We start from the raw sequence: 24,886 nt of genomic DNA, 5'->3' as shown, positions 1-24,886 counted from the left end.
CTTATTAGCATAGCAAATAAGACTTGTCAATTGGTAGTTGTCTGCTCTTTGCTGTTGATTACAAAAAGCAACTTTTGTGAGCAGGTGTCATGGCTGAATGGCTACATGGTATATTCAACCAATAGCTGGTTGCGCTTTTACATTCCAAAGATTTTTAATGCTCAGAAGCATAGCTAAAAAGTTACATAGGCAGGTAACAATCTTTGCGCAATACGATATACTATGCGACAACTCCGCCATGAACTGAGACGAGTCAACATCAATGTTTTTAATCCACACAAATTCATAAAATGTCCATATAAATGCATACACAATGGAATATGAATAAATAATCAAAGACAATATTGTTCTTTCATAGTGAATAATTTGTTCCTTCACCGTACAATTGAGAGGCAGAGACAACACCAGCTAAGTAGAGTGACATTTACATGTAGAACACGCGACAAAATTATGCCAAAGACCTTTAAAAATATTAAGCAAGCACAAACAGCAGATCTAGAGAAGGTATAAAGTAGTGTTGCACAAAATGAGATTAGGTATAAGCCAAAACCAAACAGGAATAAAAAAAATAATATTAAAAGACTGCAAATAATGAAATGTTGAACAAATTCAAAGGAAAGAACGACAGGATTTCAAAGAATTACCAAAGACTGAGAGTTTAGAGATTTCCACGATCGCCCTGGTCCAGCTCTATCGCCTCAAACAGAGCTTTGAAGTTACCCGCTCCAAAACCCTGCAATGCCAAGTTTTAAGGTGTAATGACTCTGAGATGGCTTTTAAAGCGACCAAACAAGCATCAGAAATACAAAAAGTTTTCAATGTCCAACTATGATTACCTCCAACTACGTCACCTCGCAGATGTGGTTGGAGTCAACCAAGTATCTTTCAGGAGATGCTAACCTACTGTGCATCATAAAAGCCCTAGACAGTGTATTTGCCTAACCGGATGTTAAAAGCTGGAGATTAACTGATGTTTTAATAAATGCATATATACCTATAACCTACCTACGCAGTATTTACGTCGTAGGTTTTACTAAATACTAAGTGCTAACTTCCTGTGAAAAATAGAAAATCTGATGAGTATATGTCAGGAATATAAAATGGTCGCAAGCAAAAAATACTAGAACAGCCATAAGTAGGATAAAAAGGTAGTGGTTTAGAAAACTGTCATGCCCAAGATTGGAATTTCATGACTAAAATTACCCTCAAAGTGGATGGGACCAAAAACAGAAACCCCAAGTAAAGAAACCACCTGGTAAGAAATATGATAGAAAACTACACATTTAAAAAAAGAAATATGGATTAAAAACTGTGAGCAGACATGTTAGGGATTCAAGACAAGGATGAGAGAATAATGCATTATTTAATGCAATCAATTGCTGACTTATGGACATGAATACCTGTCTTTCGCTGGTAAACAAATCTGTCACAGCGACTAACCAGAACAAAGAGCTTCTGATTGGATAGTTACTTGTGCTGCTAACCAATAAAACAAGGGCTCTCAGTACACAGTGACAGACATTCTACCTTCCAACACAGCGCATGGCTCATACTCCTGTTATATGACATGATGGAGCATGCCAGCTGGGTCTCAGCAAAATCCATTAACTCTTTCACTACCGCATTAAAGTCTGACCGAATGATTATTCTGCCCAAATTAATGCATACAGACTTTCGCAAAATCGATATACCGCTAGTATTTAAGTAATATCTCGAGAATCAAGACAGATATCATTTTACTGTAAAATGCATCTTATTCAGAACAAAATTCTCTACAAGATAGGTATAAAATTCTTTAATGAATCCGACTCTCGCAAAATTTCTGAAGCTTTCTTTGCGTTGATTGAACGTGGTGTGTTTCTTATTGCCATGACAGTACTGATATGGTTTTCCTCTTTTTTTTAAATAATTAGAAATGGCATTGCCAAGCAAAAAGATTTTCTATTGGTTGCACGTGATTGGCAACAAGGTTGTTTCATTAGAAACATAATTTGATTGGTCTAGCTAATGTGTGGGCTTCGTAATGAAAAAAAAGTTAAACCCTATTGATAAGCCGATACATCGGCTTACGGTCAGTACTTATATTACCGCGAAAGCCAATACATCGGCTTACAGTAGCAAAAGAGTTAATTAGGAAAATCTTACGTCTTCCATAAGCAACTCTAAGAGGGCCTTTGAATTCTCAAAATATATAACTGTTGAATGGGGTATAGGATGAGCATTTGTTTTGTCCTAACCATATCCCTTAATTAACTTGGGTTATTTTCAACATGCAGCTATACAATCGACAAATAATTATTCTCTCAATCAGCGGACAACCCCAGACGAATCCAACAAAAATATTGTTAGCATTCATCAAACGAGTGTCTTATATGACAATGTTTGGTTATGATAACATAAAAATATTTATATAGATCTTCAACAAGTAATCGATCTTCAATATCCAATTGATGCAAGTAAGTACTCTATCATTTACAGAACGACCCCTGACGAATCCAACAAAAAAATGTTAGTACACATCATATGAGTTTCATATATGACAATGTTCGGTTATGGTAACCTACAAACATTTATAGAGATCATGTACAAGGGTCTGTAAAAAGTACAAAATCATGTAAAATTTACTGATGCATTGATATAGATGGACATATCAAGTGCTAACATGGTGTATCCAACTCGGTTACTCTCTGTACTTTAATCATGGTAACAACTACTGTAAATCTACAATTATAAGGTATATGCGAATGAATCTGAACATCACAGGTTTACCTGATCACGCACTCCATACGTATATAGTATATAGAATCCGAACACATGTCTAAGATGTCCTAAGTTTTATGTGAGCAATTACAATACTATAGAAATACTTCAACCATAAACATTGAGTGGTTATGGCTATGTACACATAGGGTTATTTTCAGTTATAAAAGAGTAAATAACTGATTGTCCAATTTTTTTCTGAAGACGGTGACTGTCAACAAACAGCCCCATGAGGACATAAACTAAAATGTCTCTAAGCCCAATGAGCTAAAGTTCACAACGGTTTGATCGAATTGACGACCTTAAAGGTTGACTTGCAACAAAATTCACATTACAGTTATTTGGTATCATAAGATTCACCATGTCTTACTCTGTTGTGTTGTAGGTGCAAAATATATGGGAATGTGATTACAAGCTCTTAAAAGCTCAAAAACAAAAAGCCGCCGTATTTTGGAATCTGTTTATTTATCTAACGTAGTCATTGCAGTTTGGTTATCGTCTTGTCACGTGATGTTCTCACGTGAATTGAAAGGCCAATAAAAAGCTCAATATAAAACTTATCGTAGCAGTAGTTCATGACAAGCACTTCGGGTTTTTTACACGTTCATGCAACCTCATTGGTCGAAATATTTTCACAAATACACTTCACACATTCAATAAAACCATGTCTATTGTTCTTACGCATCTATTTTCTCGTCATTGTAATGCTGTCACTTTTAGCACTGATATCTTATAACTTCCGTAAAAATTCGTTAAATTTTTAACCTTAGATCGAAGGAGTACATATCATTGTCTGATAATCATGACGAGCCTGTTGGTCACCTGTGATAATTGAAAAGTGCTGCAAAAATTATTTGCGAAGTATTGGGTCACATGATCAGATTACAACTTGACGATTAGACAATGCCGAAACAAAACTGTAAAGTAGCGAGCATCTATATTTGATATGGGTTCTTCGGTAAAACCCAAAATGTTTGTCATAAACTAGTGCTACGATAAGTTTTATATTGAGCTTTTTATTGGCCTTTCAATTCACGTGAGAACATCACGTGACAAGACGATAACCAAACTGTAATGACTACGTCAGATAAATAAACAGATTCTAATCTACGGCGGCTTTTCGTTTTTGAGCTTTTAAGAACTTGTAATCACATTTCCACATATTTGGCACCTACAACACAACAGAGTAAGACATGGTGAATCTTTTGATACCAAATAACTGTAATGTGAATTTTGTTGCAAGTCAACCTTTAATTTCTTCTTTAACAACCTTTCAAATAAAAATGCTATATCTCTACTTGCATTAAAATTCTTGAGTGACACGCATTGTAAAATATTACCTGGTGATTGTGTCGCTGGATGACCTCGAGGAAGAGCGTTGGCCGATCCTGCATGTTTTTAGAGAAAAGCTGCAGCAGGTAACCATTGTCATCATAGTCAATGAGAATGTTGAGCTCTTCGAGCTACAGAAAGACATCAGTATTTTTGCCCAACTTGAAGGAAGTACAACCTTCACAGGATACTAGCTAGCGTACCAAAAGTTTAGTGCAGTGTTAATGTGTTAAGTTTAGAACAGCATAATGTGCATTTGGATTATAGGCATTACGATGTCTCGCAATTGTGCTCAGTAAGACAAGAGGAAAGTTTGGGTTGGTTTTAACAGGCTTTGATGGGTGCAACATTTTGAAGATTACCTCTCTTTATGAGGTCACTAAGCACCTACAACCAGTCAAACGTTTACACACTCGGTTATTCGATCCAAGATCTGTTTTAAATATGCTGTAACAGGGCAGATATTGCTGTAAGAATACATTCTGATTCATTTAAATCAATTCCTACAATAGATCTTTAGTACATAACATAAAGCATCAAAACTTAATGCTAAAGCAAACTAAATGCTTGAAGCATAAAATTATGTAAAAAAACTAAAAGTAAAATATTTAATTATAAAAGAATCTATTAATGTAGTAATAACCAATAACAGCAGGTTTTTCTTGTTAGTGCACCTTGAAAACAGAGAGAAAAAAGCTGCAGATGAAGCAATGCGAGATGATAAAATATCTGATGCAACTTTCTCTAACTTAGAAAAGTTTAAACTAATGCTTTACTTATTAGGTTCACAATTTTCATTGCTTATTTTTAATTTTTACCAGCTTCTTCACATTCACTTACAACGCAGCAATATGTCAAAATATTTCAAGCATAACTTGATGAAAATTACTTCAGGTATTCTGATATTTGCTTGAACCTGACATCATATAATACAAGATTCGCATACTGAGGGAATTGTATGTAGTTGTTCAACAATATTTTATATTCAAAAGATAAGATAAGGGCGTAGCTTGACCATGGTTGTGCTATAAAACAGCTAAATGTTTATCGGCCTATCTACTCTATCTGGCAAGCAATAATTTGATGCACAAAATCAATTAACTTTTTAAGTTTCTCGTATTGACAACTGAACATTGCTCCTATTTAACTCCTGAGGTTATAAATTAATGTTATAAAAATAAAGCGACAAAATCAAAAAAAAAAAAACATTTCTTAAAAAATAATCTGAAGTAAACAAAAAAAATATTGTTGAAGTAAAAATAAATATAATACCGTATATTACAATTAGTACAATTAAACTAGAAATATGTTAAAATTGTCCATTAAAAATTCTTTCTCGTAAGAATAAGAGCATGCGTAAACAGATGACTTCCAAGAATAGCTGATTTTTACAAACAATTTTTTAAACTTCCTATTTGTGCGAAGGGAGAATGTTTTGATGGTGCAGTCCACAAGACGTCCACACTTTAGTGCCAATTAGTGCAATTCTATAGCCATAGCTCAAGTTTTAAACATATAACTATGATGTGGCCTTTTTTGGCATTTGCGGAATCTGATTCGACCTTGCATTATAACTATCTGCTGTGTTGGGTAACCCTATCAATGTAGCGTAGCGCCTAGATGGGTGAGAATGTTCAAGAATAGCAGTCAGAAGTGTTTTTTGTCTCACACTCATGCATCGGCTAATCATCAGCATTGACATAATTCATAAGTCTGTTGTTTGCTAAAAAAATGACAGCCACATGTCACAGCCTGGAGCTTGCATCGTTTTTTTCTCCAAAACGGTTTTTATAGTTTTCTAACATCAAAATGATTGCTGAAAAACGTAATATCGTGATTATATTGATATGAATTGATGCAACTTTAAAACACTGTCAGTTGACCTTTAACACGCAGAGATGTTTGCTGGCATAAAGAATGTCAGAGTTTGTTTTACTACAATAGTATGATAATAAAATATTTGAGACTTTCAATAAAGCTCCAATAATAAAAGCTATGAGCGAGTATAATACATGCGTAAAGTTACAAGCGAGTACTTTGTATTTTCTTACTGAATGTGCCTAATACAGGTATCACTGAGCAGGTAACTTGTATGTTATAAGTGCTAGAACCTTCTAAATTATATTTTAGCACCTTAACGTATACCTTCGTAAACCAACCTACATGTAACCAAGTTGAGAGCTAACGGTGCATCCTATTAAAAAAGTTAAATGACAAGATCAAGAAGTTGTTATGCATGCTCTCGATTTTACTAACTGCTGGACAAAGATTAATATATACAATGAAAATGATATACAAGAAGTCTGGATACAACAGAATTGCTATGTGAGGTATTTTAACATCATAAGAGGTCAAAAAATAAACTGACAAGGTGTTTGCAAATCATCTTAAAAAAGTAATCTTTTAAAAATCAATTTTATTGTCAAGGAAATAAGTAAATATGCTCGCTCCATACAAAAATGCTAGCTTGGTTGTTTTTCACTTCCAAAAATGAAGCAACCAACAGTTGGTAAATTTTGTAAGAGAAGGACAAACAAACTATTTTTCAACTCGTGTTCCAAAATCGTAAGGCATAAAATCGAGACGTTAGGAAATTCGTATGACTTGATTTTATAGCAGCTTAAAAGAAAAAATTAATTCTTTAGCAATCAAAGCAGATACAGTACAAGCGATTATAATAAAAGTAGCCATACTTTTTCATTTAGTTTGATGATATTATTAAAGTACTGAAGCCATTAAAGCCAAGATTTATAATTTCCTTCTGTAAAACTAGTTACTACACAATTCCTACACTCACACATAGGATGTTGAGTGGGTTATAACAAAAGTTAGATAAGTGTAGATAACTTCAAATTTGATTGTTCAAGTCCTATAACTATAAAAAGAATAGTAACAACAATTATAATTTATAACTTTCGATAGGTAAAAAATATAGAAGCTTGGGAACAGCAATACCAAGTTGAAAAGTGAGCAATTCTATAATGAACTATTTCAAAACACACTGATAACATGCAACAAATGTTTATGTAGTTAATGATTTTGTTTTTAATGCTAATACGGTGGAGTTTCAACTACTTGAAAACATTCTAACAGACCTCTGAGATATCAAGGTAACTTGACTATAGTCAAATCTATCAAGCCAAAATAAAAACCAAATTATATGTGCAAGCATTGTCATCAGCCTTCATGCATTAACATGACCCATCACCGAAAATCTGCGCTCAAGGACGAGAAATATCAGCCAATACAGGGAAACTATCTACCTCATCCAATGACTCCTCAACCTTGATCTTTGAGTTTGCCAGGTTCTCCCTGAGCTGTATATAGTAAGTCTTTGGCACTTGCAGAAACTTCTGTCCTCTCGCTCTCAAGTTTCTTATCTGCGTTAAAGACAATTGATTGAGCTTTAGGGTGGCAGAAAGCTCCATCCAATACTTGCAATCCATATTTATTAATATAAAATATGGCTAATTTAATAATGTCTACATCATGTATAACACACAAGTCTATGGGATAAATTACAATATATAATTTAGATAGATCTATGGCACCATCTACTGAACAGTAATAAATAACTCTATGGCAACGGCTACATTACAGAAAATATAAGGTTTCGTGGTTACAATCATATCTCAATGAGATAGCCCTAAGCAGTAGCGACTTAACTGGCTGGATAACTCTAAGGCAGTAGGTACATCACACCAAATAAAAACCTCTCGAATGGTAATTATAATACTTAACTTAAATGGCTCCATGTTAGCCTCTACAATGCATTGGCTCGGCATCTTCATGAGAAAGTTTAAAAGGTACAAAATGACAGCATGTAGGTTCATTGAGATGCATAACAATGAAATGTAGTCAAATTACCACAGATACCAGATAACTCTATAGTAACAAAAACCAAAGAGCTATCAAAGCTACGCATCACCGACATCCTACATATCAAAAAGCAAACTACACTGAGAAGTCGGCACAGATATTGTCAATGATAGCTATTAGAATTGTTTATGCTTGTTCTTGTGTACATTAGCTAAACTACGTGTAGGTAACTCAGGTACATGGATAGTTAAGTTGTTAAACTACGTGTAGGTAACTCAGGTACATGGATAGTTAAGTTGTTAAACTACATGTAGGTAATTCAGGTACATAGATAGTTAAGTTGTTAAACTACATGTAGGTAACTCAGGTAACATGGATAGTTAAGTTGTTAAACTACATGTAGGTAACTCAGGTACATGGATAGTTAAGTTGTTAAACTACATGTAGGTAACTCAGGTACATGGATAGTTAAGTTGTTAAACTACATGTAGGTAACTCAGGTAACATGGATAGTTAAGTTGTTAAACTACATGTAGGTAACTCAGGTAACATGGATAGTTAAGTTGTTAAACTACATGTAGGTAACTCAGGTAACATGGATAGTTAAGTTGTTAAACTACATGTAGGTAACTCAGGTACATAGATAGTTAAGTTGTTAAACTACATGTAGGTAACTCAGGTACATAGATAGTTAAGTTGTTAAACTACATGTAGGTAACTCAGGTAACATGGATAGTTAAGTTGTTAAACTACATGTAGGTAACTCAGGTACATGGATAGTTAAGTTGTTAAACTACATGTAGGTAACTCAGGTAACATGGATAGTTAAATTGGTGATTTGCAACTCCTGGAAATGAAATCAGCAATGTTGTCACTGGGTACTCACTGAACTGATGATGTCATTGCTCCTCATGGCTATATGCTGCACTCCAGCGCTGCCATAGTAGTCCACATACTCCTGTGAGAAAGAAAACCAGTGGTCATTGTTTTCCCTTGTTCAATTACCAACTGCATCAAATAGCTTGTATGGACTAAATACCAAACATTGAATCAGCGGCTAACCAATTTTATATCGTCAACAACTCTATATGGTCAGAAACTCTATATCGTCAGCAGCCCTATATTGTCATCAGCTCTATATTGTCAGTAACTCAATATTGTCAGCAACTCAATATTGTCAGCAACTCTATATTGTCAGCAACTATATATTGTCAGCAGCTCTATATTGTCAGCAACTCTATATTGTCAGCAGCTCTATATTGTCAGCAGCTCTATATTGTCAGCAGCTCTATATTGTCAGCAGCTCTATATTGTCAGCAGCTCTATATTGCTTATGTTACTTTGTTTATGTTAATTAACTCTGCTATGTCTTAGTTCATTAAGTTTTAAAGCTTATTTTAGTTAATCGAACAAAATAAAGCTGAGGTTATGATTTGTAAATCTAAATAATTGATGAGTCATTCATTGCCATTCTGTCATTCATTACTTTTTCTCTTGCTTGTGTCAAATAAGGATATCAACTTTTCGTGGTTATGTAAGGTTTTTCATGTACAACCAGACCAATCCGATCACACATCTCAACGTATGAAAATGCACTGTAAAAAAGGTTCTTTACAAGAACTTTTCTCACAAATTATTTCTTTGCAGTTTACCATAAAAATTTTGATATACACAAATAAAAATTGCAAATGGACAAAGTAAAGCTCAATAACTGAAATTTAAACCGTTTCAATTTGATTATATTGAACTGTAGCAGCTTCCACTTAATATTTTATAAATTTCCTGTCGAAACACTACAGTGCACGCTCCTACAATGTAAATAAGCCATTCCAAGAACGAACTACTAAAGAATAGCGATTTTACATTATATGCAAACAGGAAAATACTTGTAGATTGCCTAATTCATTCCAAAATCACATCCCAGATCATCCCAAACTCACCCGTTCGGCCTTTCAAATAGGAAAGGCCGAAAAACTAAACCTAACTTTTTAATTTTAATGACTGGGCAGTAACGGTGATATCATCAGTTTTTACAGACATTTTTCCCTTTGGATCACTTTCACATGGCCTATGGTTCATGACTACAATGATTTAAGGTTATGTTAAGGGGAGCTCAAACTCTTCAAACATCAATTTAGAATGATGTTGTTCGCTTTTTTTCTAAACAGCAAGGTCAATGCTAGAATGAAAAACAAATGTGTAAGTCTAAAATAGAAACAAAAATATATACCGTCAAACCTAGTTGACCGTCATAGCGCTGTACTTTTCAACCCTTCCCTTTAGTGACGTTTTATTAGAGGGGATGTTCAAATAGAGGATGACGCTGTATTTTTTAACTAGCTAGAAAGATAAATTTAACCCTTTTACGAGTTAAATTTGCCAGAGTGATGCAAATGTCGCCTTTATTTTGCCCTCTCCTTAAGGCAACATTAATGCCGTCGGCCTCAGCAATTCTGTTAAACTGTTTTTCATATATGTGAAAGTATCAGACCCAGTTAAACAAGGAACTACTTCAAGTGAAACATTAGCTGGATACAATTATTAACTATTTCGATGATATCATTTTCAAAGTTTAAAAAACCATAAAGCTTAAGAGCTTGAATCTTTTTAAACAGACTTTCGTACGCCATAACAATGGATTAATAATGGATAATAACATAAGGAACGTAAGGTGTTCCTAAAGAGCATTCTCATCATTCTCCAAAACGCTTTAAAGTCTTCAGGTCAGATTGTAAAACCACATTATGGATGAATCTGGAGACAATGGATCGGATTGAGACCTTATTGACTTCGAGTCAGAGTTCTGATGATTGTGAAAATCGATCTTCTCAAGTACACTGTCACTAAAACCATGGCAACCACTATAGCAACAGAAAAAGAATAAATTGCTATTGACATGATCGAGCCATTATTAGTACTGTACCATTTGGTTGACACTTTTTACTGATCACTTTCTATTATGGGTTTGTAAAGATCAAACATACCATAAAACCTCTATTTGAGATTCACTTTTATTTGAATGCCACCTTAGAACACCACTATAGAAGAGTTGAAAAATACAATGTCACCCTTTAATTGAATGCCACCTCTTTTAAACCGCCACTTTGATATTCTTTGATCTTTATGAACTCATAATAGCAAATGATCAGTAAAAGAGTGTCCACAAAATGTTACTTATGACTCAGTTACATCAATAACAATGTATTTTTCGGTTGTTACTGTAGTGGTTGCCATGATTTTAGGGATGGTATACTTGAGAAAATCGATCATTACAATCATCAGAATTACACTCTGATTCGAAGTCAATAAGTCTAAATCCAATCCATCGTCTTCCGATTCATCCATAAGGTGGTTTCCAATCTGACCTGCAAACTTTGAAGCGTTTTGATGACCGATGAGAATACTCTTCAGGAATATAATACAATCTAATAGCAGCCATCATTATGGCATATACTAACAGTAAAATGTTAAAAATGTCTTTAAAAATTAAAGGTGTTATGTCCATCTTTCAACTCCAAAGCTTTACGCTTTTTTTCTTTAAAACTCTGAAAGCGAAACCATTGAAATAATTAATATCAGTACCATGCTAAAAATTTATAATCAAAGTAGTTCCTTGCTTCACATGGGCTGATACTTCGACGTTTATGAAAAGCGGTTTAGCAAAAAAGGAGTGTGAAATATAGGTGACATTAGCATTGCTTCACCCGCAAAACGATTAAATTTATCTTCCTAAAACTTTGACAAGCTACTCGAAAAATACAGCGCCGCCCTTTATTTGAACGCCACCTCTAATTAAACGCCATCATAGGGAAGAGATGAAAAATACAACGCCATGGCGTTCAATCAGATGTTTTATGGTAACTAATGTCAAAGTGGCGGTCTAATAGAGGTGATGTTCAACTAAATGATGGCGCCATAGTTTTTAATATATCTCCTACAGTGACATTTTATCAGAGGTGGCGTTCAAATGAAGTGGCAGTCAAATAGAGGTTTTACGGTATTTACTATCATAAATGCTGTGCCTGTTAGAGCCTTTTCGAAGCCACGGTTCAAGGTTAGGATAAAATATTGATTTCAATGAAACTCCAATTCGTGACATTCAGATTGGCCAACCAACACTCTAACACCTGCACCAATGGACAACCTTAAGGTATTTCTGACTAATCGCGCCGCAACATATTCTCTTTGATTTATCGGCGCACCTGACAATCTCTCCCAGCACACTAGACTGCCAGGGTACTAGTATATATAATAGATATATCGCAAATCATATTCTCAAATGAGATTTTCTCAGCTGAGAAAAAGATAACACGATATATTTAGGGACAACTACGGACTCCCATGATTCAAATCAAATTTGAGAACTTGCAACAGATTGACTGTTTAGGTTATGCTAGGTGTATGCCCAGCTTTGCATGAGTAGTAAAAAAACAACTTATAAACAGGTACGTTGCACGGGTAATAAAAACAGCTTATAAACAGTAGCGGGTAGTGTAGTTGTCATTGGCTAAGTTGACTAATTAGCCAATGACAAAATTAGCAGATTCGCAAATTTGAGTAACTTAAGCTGTTAACCTGAGCTTGTCTAAATTTTCACTCTGAAGCCAGCCTGTAACCATTGTGTTACGCGTCATGATTTCTCAAGCAATCATGATCTTCAAGCGTGCTGGTAGTAACCAATTGCATTTTCGTCAGCACTTAAGCATGCATATTTTAACCAGTGTAATGAGTATGTGCACAATTATCCATTAGTAAGGCTAGTTGGACGTGTAGTCTAATGAATATATGCCTGTCTGCAGAACTGCGGTTTCGAGTTCAATTTCAGCGCAAAGCAGAATTTTCGTTCCTATAACTTTATCGTTATAACTGTACATTTGGATGACATATGACAAACACTGAGATATACATATAGATGGAAGTTGTTACGTAACTCGAAGCAAAAACTTTACATAAATGTTTTACGTTAAGTGGACTTACGTTACTGGTTTACATTATAGGGGCGTTTAATGTAGTTACTGAAATTTAGACAAAAATCTAGACTATGTCTTCTACTACTACCTATTACTTTTCTCTGTGTGCTGTACAGTGCACCCCCAAGTTACGATGTCCCCGAGATATGATTTTTTCACCTTACGATGTGGGATACGATGTTTTCCGACCCTGCAATATGAATTTTTTCGCCAGTCGACATCAACAAAAATTTCTCTCGAAATTCAAATTGACAGTAGGTGTGCTGAATACATTGGAATAACAAAGATGCCAATATGCTATTTGCTGAAATCCCTCCCACAACGCATGAAAGAGATATGATGCTCAGTCTCCCTCCCTTCAGCATTGTCTGTTATAAGTTATAGTAAAAACGAAACCGGAAACAGGTAGGTAATAAAATTTTAGACGGTGACAAAGTTAATGTTTAGTAAAATACATACTAGCAAAATCTAAATACTGAAGCAAAATCCATTTAAGTTAAATTCAAAGTTTATGTTATATGCCTGCTTTGACGGTAAGAACTCCTCACGGTACAAACTGCACATAGTACATTGTAATGCTACATTTTATTGCAGCTGTAGGTAACTATAGTTACCAAGGTTAACATACTATTTTGTTACTAATTTTAATATGTACAGTAAGTACACGTTTATAAAATTTTGATGTTGTTTACCAGGGGGTGTTTGCATTAGATAATTATTATGGGTTTCTATACCACTCTACACGACATTTTTGCCTTACAATGCCCACACCGGAACAAATTAATACTGTGTGGCTAGTAATTTAACCCTTATCGTCATTGACAATATATTCCGACCACCAACCTGTATCTGGCTCTTGCGCTTGCCTGGAGCTGGCTCATTGATAGGCATTTTCACTGTCTCTTCAAAATTGGTGACAACCACAGATCTGAGAGCCGAGTACTCGGTGTGCAACTGTTTGTCATCAATGCTCCAAAACCGGTGAAACATGAGGTTCTTCACGTACCAGTCAGCAGCTGACTGCATTTCCTCATCTGGCTGGTTACCAACAATGTGGTCCACAAAAAGGAGGCCTGATGGAGGGCTGCAAAGACAAAACTCGACAGGATGCTACAGAATATCGGTATGGTATTAGACAAAATACGTGGAGACCGCTAATACAATATGCTCGATACACATCCTCACCCTGGATTGTGAACTCCAACAAGAAGGAAGCCAACCAATGGAATATTGCCCAGAAGTATTTAGAGAATAACTAATTAATTGATTATTAATAATAATTAATCAATAAAGATGTGTGTAACAAAACATGTTAAAACACTCTACACACAATGAGTATCTACATTTATAATCGTTTTTAGTTTATAACAAGGTACATTTATGTACTTACAGACTAGCAGCCAATGGGTCGTCCTTTTGTGGGCTTGCCTTATATCCAGGCAGAAATTCTCCCTTATAGTTGGTTTTTTCAACAAATGTGTGTGTGGTATCACCGTATGTCTGTATAGTTGCAAATCTAACCACTCCGTGCTCATCCTCCTCACTCCATATCTCATGCACCACGCTAGCTCCTCTTTCTTTGGCAACCTGGCAGAAGTTATATATTTATTTATACTTTACAAGCGACGATGTTGTTAATATACGCTTACACTGACTATGATTATCTGGATAATACATTGTATAATAACCTATGTAGTAGTAAACAAAAATCTATATGCATACCTGTTTTATCTGAATAATAGTTATTTGCATAAGATCAATGGAACAGTTTCATGGTGTACCCTCTGTAATCATGCTATCTGAATAACTGATTCAATTCATAGATCTTTCAAGAAATTCTTTTTTTTATTAACATTAAGTACAATATTAACATAATATCTTCCACAAAAAATGAGCGCATTTTTCAATTATCGTGTCACAGTTTGTTATTATCTAAATGCTCAAGTTTCAAATGAAAGGGATAGCAAACAAATTCAGATTTTAAAAACCACGCATTCCACAGATGATGCTATGCTGATAAAAGCAGCTCTTGCGCTACTCAGGGGTAATGGTTGTGGAAATCGAAAGAGTAACCATTAAAAAAAACATAACAAATCAGCAGACCTGATCATGTATCAAAAATATGTAAACCTTGTGTTTTATATGTACTCATAGATGCACGTAGGTAAATAGACAAAAGATAGATATATTGTAATATACAATTGTAAATACATCCATCACAAAGGCAATGCTGGGTACTAATGCTAGTGTATCATGAATATGTAAACTTTTTCTGTGAGTCTCATGGATGAGATCTTACTCATACAAGAGAAGATAATCACAACTACTTGTGCTGTCACCAAATCATTCAGTAAGAATGAATACATTCAAGGTTGATATAACTCATTCAGCTAGCAGCAATCAGACATAAAACAGTGAATTTCTTTTCTTATCATCATGATGATAACTCACTCTTACGATGCCATCCAGATCTTCGACAGCAAAGGCGATGTCCTTGACCCCATCTCCATGCTTTGTCAGGTGTTCGCACATATCTGCCAAAGAGAATAATGAACTGAAAAGTAAATATTACAGCAATCAGCAGCAAAAACCATTGACAAAAAAGAAGTATTGGAGTTGTCGACACCTAGTCCAGCTCAATCATGATAAGTAGAACTCATATATACTTTTATGTCATCATACTGACAGCAGTGATGAGCACTTGAGTTAACATGCTTGCTAAGGCAAGCCTTAAGGTTCATCTCACAAATGAATTGAAAATAATTGATTCTCTGGTATCTTTCACTGTAGAATTGTATTCACTTGGAGCATCCTACCAGTAAGAATTGAATCGAGTCTTTACGGTCACCATAGAAGAATTGACTCGATTCTCTATTTTCAATAAGCAGAATAACTCAAGTCAAAATGCACCAATCCTCTTTATAATTACTGCGTTGACAAAAAATCCATCACGGAGAGTGATGTCTTAAGTAACACAATCTGTTACTTGATGTGCGCCAAAGTGAAGATGTCAGTGCAGTCCCATGTTGTCCCAAGTGTCCAGACACACTTTTAAAAGACATATATTTTATCGTTTTTCGTATATTTTATTGGTCAATAATATGTACTACGCACCAACTTTATGAGTTGCCTGCTCACTGACAATAAGATTATTTATAGGCTTCATAGCTGCTCACGAATATTGTTCATTCTACCAAAAAGCCTATATAACGACTCACCTTTGTACCTATACAAAAACAATGATCATGGATCGCAGTATTACCAAGTTTTGCCAATGTCAATCTAAAAAACGTCCTGGCAATAACATCACCTCAAACAACAAACCAATCTCAAGTGATAGGAAAATCTCTATACTTTTTGATAAAAACGTTTTAAACTTTACATTAGAAGCATTTAATTTGAAACAAGCCATTTGTGCTTTTGATTTATATTATAGTTTGTACATGTACATGTATCTACTAATAAATAAGTAAATACATGGACTTGTGACAGTGCTCTGATAACTTGAACGCTCTGATAATTCGAACACCTTCGCTCGGTCCCGTGAAGTTCGAGTTATCCATGTTTGACTGTATATATATATAATTATATAGATAATGTGTGTCTGAGTTTTGGTCAAACTGCAAAAACAATAGCTTTTTTGCAGCTGGTTTCTCTGAACTACAAAAATATTAAACATTTTTTTTGTTTTTCAAATCTATTGATTTTTGTGCAAAATTTTTTCAGATTCTAGAAAACTTCAAACTGAGGTTGTATGACAGAAACTCTGCTTTTGCAGCAAAAATACGGAGAGTATGCGAGCAAAACTGGTAGCATGACTAATTCGACCCGAAAAAGCAATGAAATTGCTAGAGAAACAAATGATATTTCCTATACAAACAGTCAATACAACAGCTAAATTAGCAATTGTGGGTTATTGTTATTTTGATATACACATTGACATAGGTGAACTTTTCTAAGAATTGATTTTGTTTATTTGGGAGAATTGAATCGAGTAAATGACATTAGGATAGCTAAAGAATTGAGAATCGAATTGTGATGTTTTTACTATGAATTGTTAACTGAATCAATTCATACACAACATATGATGTGAAAGAATTGGGAAATGAATTGTCAATTTTTTGAGACGAATCGAGTCATTTTTCAAAGCCTTGTAGACACCTCTGACAGACACAGAAATTCAATCAGGGTCTTAAGGAAATTACATAAATATTGAAAGGCAAAAACTGTCCCTATGAAGATTCAGAAAAACTGTCAATGTCGAACTTCCCTTATAGTTGTTAGTATTATGAAGCATATCATGAACAACATTAGGTAACAATTAGAATGACATGATAATATAGAATCCACTCCAGTCACCGTTAACTATAAGATTAACCTCAGGATCAACAATGTCTGGGGATGCTTATATGCAAGGCCAGACGAGTTAAAGTAATTATGAAGGAGAATCACATAATAAACTTGAATTGTGTAACCATAATATGGAGTGGCCAATGTTCCTACCTTTAGGGTGGTTGGGGTTGTAGCCAGACATGAACCGGAAGAGGATCTGAAAAGCAACCAAACATTACATTGTGCCCATTATTTCAAATCAAATAAAAACTGGTTTTTCTAAGTTTTTGTAGAAAAGACCTTTTTTAAGTTTTTGTAGAAAAGACTTAGAAAAGGTTGTCTCTTCTGATAGCCTCCAACAATGCATTTGTAAACAAAGATTTCTGGATCTAATTAGAATGACAAGAGTGCACAACTCTTGTCACAAAACCAACAGCAAATCATGTATGCATGCTTGTGGCAATTTAATAAGTTTTTTGTGTGTTCATTATAAAACCAAGCTCAACACTGTCCAAATTGAAAATGAATGAAATGCCACGGTGACAAACAGTGATTTACAATGGCGCTACACGCCTTTTCAGTTTGATTGATGTGCTTGGAGAGGCAAAAAACATCTATCTGGCAACTTATTGCGCACACCAAATGTTCATGCCTCTTGCCCTCACTTGTTCATTTGTCAAATATAGACCACTCACATGACCATACATGTTAGTGGCATAACATAACAGTAGCACCAGCCAAAGAGAATATGTATTATAAAAGCTTTGAGCAACATTGACAAAGGTATAAGAATTTAACAAAGAGCATAGAGAGAGAGTCTAAACTGAAACAATAGAACTATCATAATAAGCATTAGCACCCTCGCGTGTGGACAGCCAGCCACTGCTGGACTCACCAGCTAGTATTGTCAGAACATTGTTGCCAATCTCTCTAGACGCATCTTAAAATAATGAATAGTGAGGAAAATGCACTTCATGAAACCTAAACAACTGAGGGCACCCTCCCATGGTCAAGTCTAAAGAAATAAAGGAGTTGCGCACTGAAAAAGTGAGGCTACCCTGCACAGCGGTAAGTCTATGACAGTAAAGGGATACCCTTTACAGTCACGGAGTTACTACCCTGCATGGGGTTAAGTGTAAAAAAACGAAGGAGTAGCCTACCGCTTTGAGACAGTGAGGCTACCCTGCGCAGGGCTAAGTCTAAGGAAATAAAGGGGCACTGCACTAAAGAAGTGAGGCTGTATATGATTAAAGTTAAGAAGCAATAGCTAGTCAAAAGGGTAACTTACAGGGTGGTGACCGGCATCATCAGTTTAATAGGGCAGGTTATAGACCAATGGCTAACTTTATTAATTTAAAGGGTACGTTACAGGGCATTGGCTGGCCTTACTTTAATAGGGTAGACAGGTTACATAGGCAGCAACTGGCACTGTTAGTTTTACAGGTAGGGTAGAAACCAATAATTGATCTAGTTAGTATAACAGAGTAAATTACAGACCAATCACAGACCTTATTAGTTTGTAAGGATGATCTACGAACCAATCACAAACGTTGTTAGTAGTAAAAGGTAAGTTATAGACGACTGGCCTTGTTAGTTTAACGGGCCAATATCCAATCACAAAACTTTTAGTTCAAAAATGTAAGTTACGGACTGACCTTGTTGCATTTAACAACGTGACACGCTGTCTCCCTTGAGCCTGTCTCTAAGCCTTGATATAGATAAGGACTAAAGCCCATTCGTGTGCAATAATAGGATGCCGCCTTCAACAGAATAGGTAGAGGCATGAATATGAGAATTACAATTACGTGAAGCCAGATGATGTGCAATGTGAATAAATGGAAAACAGACAAACGGACTAGCTAATGCACATCAAATCTTAAAGGTTGACTTGCAACAAAATTCACATTACAGTTATTTGATATGAAAAGATTCACCATGTCTTACTCTGTTATGTTGTAGGTGCCAAATATGTGGAAAGGTGATTACAAGCTCTTAAAAGCTCAAAAACGAACAGTTAATCGCAGCTGCACGAGACCGCCGTAGTTTGGATTCTCTTTCCAAAACGGCTCAAATGTGACGTAGCTGTGAGAGATGGTTTCTGTTTACACTTTCGTGCAACCTTATTCGTCGAAATATTTTCACAAATATACTTCACGCATTCAATAAAACCATGTCTATTGTTCTTACGCATCTATTTTATCGTCATCATAATGCTGTCACTTTTAGCAGTGATATTCTATAACTTACCGTAAAAATTCGTTCAATTTTTTAGCCTTAGCTTGAATGAGTACATATTATTGCCTGATAATCATGATGAGCCTGTTGGTCACTTGTGATAATCGAAAAGTGCTGCAGAAATTATTCGCGAAGTATTGGGTCACATGATCAGATTACACCGATTATAGATTACAGCCGATTAGACCAAACCGAAACAAAACTGTAAAGTAGCGAGCATCTATATTTGATACGGGGTCTTCAGTAAAACCCGAAGTGTTTGTCATAAACTACTGCTACGATAAGTTTTATATTGAGCTTTTTATTGGCCTTTCAATTCACGTGAGAACATCACGTGACTGACAAGACAATAACCAAATTTCATGGCTACGCCATCGAAATAAGGATATTCCTATCTACGGTGGCTTTTCATTTTTGAGCTTTTAAGAGCTTGTAATCACATTTTCACATATTTGGCACCTACAACACAACAGAGTAAGACATGGTGAATCTTTTGATACCAAATAACTGTAATGTGAATTTTATTGCAAGTCAACCTTTAAGAACTCCCATTGAGAAAGGTAGGAAAATGGAACATACCTGCAGAGCATTCCCAACCCAGAAAGTTACATGATGAAAGTCGACAATTTTGCCAGCCTCTGGCTACAAGCATAACCAGCAAGTGTCACATCCTGACATTGAATCATGCCAAAACTTAAACAAAATTTACATGATCCCGTATCAAACAACAAGTGTTCAACTTCAGCTGCCTTCGTACGAAAAATTATTTTGTAAAAGAAAAATTTATTTATATTTATTATCTGTTACATTTAAGTTATAGAGTAATTAATTATAATCATATTGTTTGTTTCAAAATGTGTCAGCATTTAAAAATACCTTATTGTAAGGAATACATTTTTTTCTACATGTATTGAACTATATAAACAATAACTATTAATATACAATTTCAGATTTGCTATTATACTGCATGACTTCATGGATAATGAAATAAATTTACTAAAAGATTAAAACAAGTTATTTTTTGAATGCCTCTACACATGCAAGGTCGGGTATTCATGGAAACATTACTGAGCACAAACTCAAAATTAGTCGGTAATTGGCATTTAGTAATCCATAACTAGTCATACATCACGTGATTACATTACGTACCTTAGCACCCTTATCCTCAAAGTATGACTGCAACACAAGAAAAACACCATATATGTAATAACACGATGTAAAGAAAGACACAAATCTAACAGACGCTACTATTGCACCAAAGATAAAAAAATTAATAATAATCAAAAGAAATTACCAAATAAATGGTGGGTATAATCTTTCTTGTGCAAGTCAACATTGTGTAAAAAAAGAGCAGGGTATGTTGGCGCATCGAGGTGTAAGGATTGTCTACTAATGCCAGAAAACTACTTCGTGGAAAAATTAATTGTACATGCAGTTGTGATAAAGTTCAAACATTATTAAGAAGTTCTGAAATAAATTTGTGTCCATTGCTAATAAAGCCGGACTAAAGCAAGTCAAAATATGCATAGGAAAACATTTCCATAGTAATTAATCCTCAATAATCAATTTTGACTAAAGTATGGATGCAAAGTATATCGTAAAACCTGCTAAAACTGAACAATGTCAATGATTTTCAGTGCCATTTCAACCGGGTTCTCTTGAAAAACATCCTTTTGTAATTGATGCATGACTTACAAATACCATGAACTCTGATAAATTTTTCACCTCAAAATTTATAAAACATCATGACAAATGTGCTCAAAACGGTGCTTATGTTTCAATCGTCATTATTATCAAGTAGACTGTTAACTAGTCATTGAAAAGCAAAGAAGATTATGTTATTGTTTTCTAATTATTTTCATAAAGTTGACAAACAGCTCAACTATTAAGTCATAGCATTTAATAAACCTCAGAAAATCTTATCAAATCCATTTCTTTACAAATAATACGCATTTGAAGCAACAATTATAAGTTTTTATAAGCATTGTTTCTTGGCAATTTATAAAACAACGCATCTAGCGAGAATGGCAGCCAAAGTGTATGTTTGTGTAAAATGTACACAAGTGCCAAGATGCTATGCAAATAGTATCAAACCAAATTGCCAAAAAACGCTGGATTCTGACAAGATGTCAAATCACATTACAATAAAAGTACTGAAAATGCATACCTTCAGTAGTCCTACTGTAAAAAAAAACTAAAGAATGATCAGAGTGGAGAAACACAAAAACTCAAAAGGCTATTTTAAAACAATTGTGACAACAGAAATTTTGTTTAATTAAAATTACACACACAAAGGAAGGTAGATAACTAAAAGAGAAATAATAGACACATAAGATGCGGAGTGCTAAGATCCCTAAGAATGATTTTTAATCAAATCTCTCACAAATAAAAACTAAATAAAAACAACTAGCTAAAAATGAGAAGTCTCTTCCATAGAGATATCAATTGATGGCCCCATGAATCCTATCCAAAATCTGTCAAGCATCCAGTTCCTAATGCCAGATGCTAATCAGGCTTTCTAGTTGAGGTAAAAATGCTGGCTACCTGTTTTCAACAAACATTTTATGTTGGGCTGCCATAAACTCTGAAAGGTTCAAAGTGAAATAAAATCTTACACATCTCACAACTAAAACATAATCAGAAAAGCAAACAGCCATTATCATTCACAGTGAAATATTGCATCATACTTGCTATGTTGTTTGTGCCACAAGCTGCACCAATGCAGTGACCAAGCAAAGATTGGCTCAGGATTGAAAGGTTTACGCGACAACAAGTTGCGACTCATGCAAATAGGTCAACAGAGGTCAACAGAGTTCAAGAGTTATTCCTAGAAGAATACTCAACCCATCATTAAACACTACTTAAAAAATATAAGTGTTGTTCAATAAGAACTGCGAGACACAAGGTAAATGGTACCCTAATGTCATATTTGGTCTGATTTTTTTTCTTGCAGTTCGCAACAGTAAAAACCACACTTTTGCTGCATTAACAGTTCAATTGGTTATATTGATTTAGTTGTGGTCGTCTCCATCAAATAATTACTACTGATTAAAACATTTCCAATGCGAGCAAATTGATTTAAAAATATTAGACTTTTATGAAAACTGAAAAAGCAATATTACTCTATAAAAATCTTTACTATAATAAGAGCCAGGTTCATCCGTCTGAAGCCACGGTTGGAAGTTAGGAAAAATATTGCATCGTAGGGGATTCAAACTCATATCAATAATAAAAACCTTCAGGTGGTATTATTACTAAATAACTTGACTAATATGAGTTTGAAAGAAGTGCAAAAATCAAGACCAATCTTAGTAACTCATACTGATCGATATATTCATGGTTATAGTTGTTAAAATTAGATTATCATAGAATGTCATAGATTACCAAATGCTATTTTATATTTATGACAGCGCTTTTAACAAAATTAATACGGCAATAAACAACAGAAAAGATACTTTTTATAAAGTTATCAAGTTTTACATGTATGATTTATTACATTATAAAGTTTTATTTGAATTTTATAGCACCAAAATGGACTACTCTAAAGATAGTATGATTGGAATGTTTTTTATACACACCATTTTGTGGGTGAAAGTTAATAACAATATGGCTGATCTAAGTTCGCTTGCACATAATATATCTAGAATACTATAAACTAGGAACAATAATTATGACAAAGCAAACTCAGAGATAATGGTAGCGATGCAGGAAATAATGGGCTGAGGTCACTGAGTCAGATATGTATCTTCACTAAATACAATAAAATACAATTTCTCGTCATTTTGGCCTAATGTTTACAACACTGTGATGGATTTACTGAGCTGAGCTTTTTCTAATTATCATAAGTGTTCAACTATTCTTGGATTAGCCCAAAGGCCAGCTTGCGCAGAAAGCCCATGAATTAACACACAGCCCTTGCTATATAAGCAAAGGTGCACCAGTGTTAAGCAGGAGGGGTAAGGATATGCAACAAGATAAGATATCCTAGTGAGAGAGAACAAAGAGCACAGAACAATTGATACTACGAATGGCAGAACTAAGGACTGAGAATTACGCAATAAGAACAGCATGAGCTTGTGTGAATAAAGAGCCATAATCATTCACCAGTCACCTTGCTTGCAACAATTACAGTTGTGGATGAAAGCTATTACTCATTCGGTGTAAGACAACTTGTACGCAGAACCCACTGGCAAGTGGCTAGTCGGCGCTGACTTCCACAACAACACAAATAGTGTTAATTAAATACGTGTACTTTGCAAGTGCATCCTCTATAAACGTCATGAGCTCAATATTAGGAGAATTATTAATCTGACTACCAAATATCTCCAAATTTGCATCAGGGTACATTAAGTGTTGCCATTACAAGCTAAACATCAATCAGGCAAATTGTGGTTTTCCCACAGATGAAGGCTTTGCAAGCCTAAAATTTCAATAAATTTTATTGGGATTTCCCTAGCAATTCTTAGAAAATTTTGTTGGTGTAAATACACTCACAGCGTAATCAAATTTGTTTCATTTTAGATATATTACTTTTTAAGCTTCTCAAAAACCCACCAACGCGTCACCCTTAGCTGCAATGAATCTAGCCCTGTTAGAAGTATGTACCTTTCCATATGACTTCTATTACATTCTTCTGAACCTATGAAATCTGTTTCATCATAAACATTTTTATATGTCCTCCATATGTCCTATTTGTTTATGCACACTTGCTCTTATCAGCTAAGTAGGGCCTAGACCTGAGAGCCTGTAATCGTCGAGTCCCACTACCTTCAACTGTCGAACTCTATCACTGCTGCTAGCATATATAAGGCGCTATCGTCTAACACTGAACATACGAACGAAACAAACTATTATTTTACATTGTTTTATTTAGATATACAAAATAATATATCAATCCAGCGTATAGTTATTCAAACTAATGCAACGAAATATACAAAACCGATACTTACCATGATGCCGGAAAAATGTAGCCCTTGCGTAGCCTCAATCTTTATATTCGGGTGCGGGATGGTCGTCGCAGTGATGATTAGATACAGCCTACTAGCGACGACGCTCTAGTTACTCTTCAGATACGCTGTTTAGAACGTATTGTGTTAGGCTTACAAAATACTATGTCTCCATACTTATGCGCGCGAACACAAATTCATAAGGCGTGTAAAACCAAAATATCCGCCAGTGGCCGTACCTGCCAACTCTCACGCATTGGGCGTGAGACTCACGCAATCATCCCAAAGAAAAGATGGAAATGCGTGAGATTTTTGCCCCAATTTCCACAATTTTATATATACTATCATTGATACATCAATTGCCCCAAAACCGAATCTCAAGCATTGTCCCACTCTTGGGTTGGCAGGCCTGCCCCTGGCTAAAAATGCAGACTGCGTTGGCATACTACACATACATACTAAACGTACTATACATATGTTTAAAAGCCACAG

General features: G+C 35.0%; 1 protein-coding gene across 1 annotated transcript; it reads right to left on the bottom strand.

The window, feature by feature from the left end:
- Window positions 1-253: 253 nt before the first annotated feature.
- On the bottom strand, window positions 254-24,453 carry LOC137388914 (4-hydroxyphenylpyruvate dioxygenase-like). Its single transcript, XM_068075411.1, has 12 exons — window positions 24,398-24,453; window positions 20,598-20,624; window positions 20,028-20,090; window positions 18,869-18,973; window positions 17,385-17,430; window positions 15,333-15,415; window positions 14,272-14,468; window positions 13,725-13,965; window positions 8,798-8,869; window positions 7,356-7,472; window positions 4,101-4,223; window positions 254-733 (listed from the first exon to the last, which is right to left on the bottom strand). The coding sequence occupies exons 1-12, from the start codon at window positions 24,398-24,400 to the stop codon at window positions 659-661; spliced, it is 1,152 nt and encodes a 383-aa protein (XP_067931512.1). The 5' UTR covers window positions 24,401-24,453; the 3' UTR covers window positions 254-658.
- Between the last annotated feature and the right edge of the window lie 433 nt (window positions 24,454-24,886).

The sequence above is a fragment of the Watersipora subatra genome, chromosome 2, assembly GCF_963576615.1.
Source record: "Watersipora subatra chromosome 2, tzWatSuba1.1, whole genome shotgun sequence".
NCBI lineage: Eukaryota > Metazoa > Bryozoa > Gymnolaemata > Cheilostomatida > Watersiporidae > Watersipora > Watersipora subatra.
The sequence above is the reverse complement of the archived record's forward strand: the minus strand, read 5'-3'. Positions and strand labels throughout refer to the sequence as shown.

What these genes read in the sequence shown, in the direction of transcription:
- LOC137388914 (XM_068075411.1), bottom strand. An exon ending in ACGTTGTTAAATGCAACAAG is followed by an intron (nt 17,431 to 18,868) that starts GTCAGTCCGTAA and finishes GTTGCTTTTCAG; the next exon opens with ATCCTCTTCCGGTTCATGTC. An exon ending in TTGAGGAGTCATTGGATGAG is followed by an intron (nt 4,224 to 7,355) that starts GTAGATAGTTTC and finishes GTCTTTCTGTAG; the next exon opens with CTCGAAGAGCTCAACATTCT.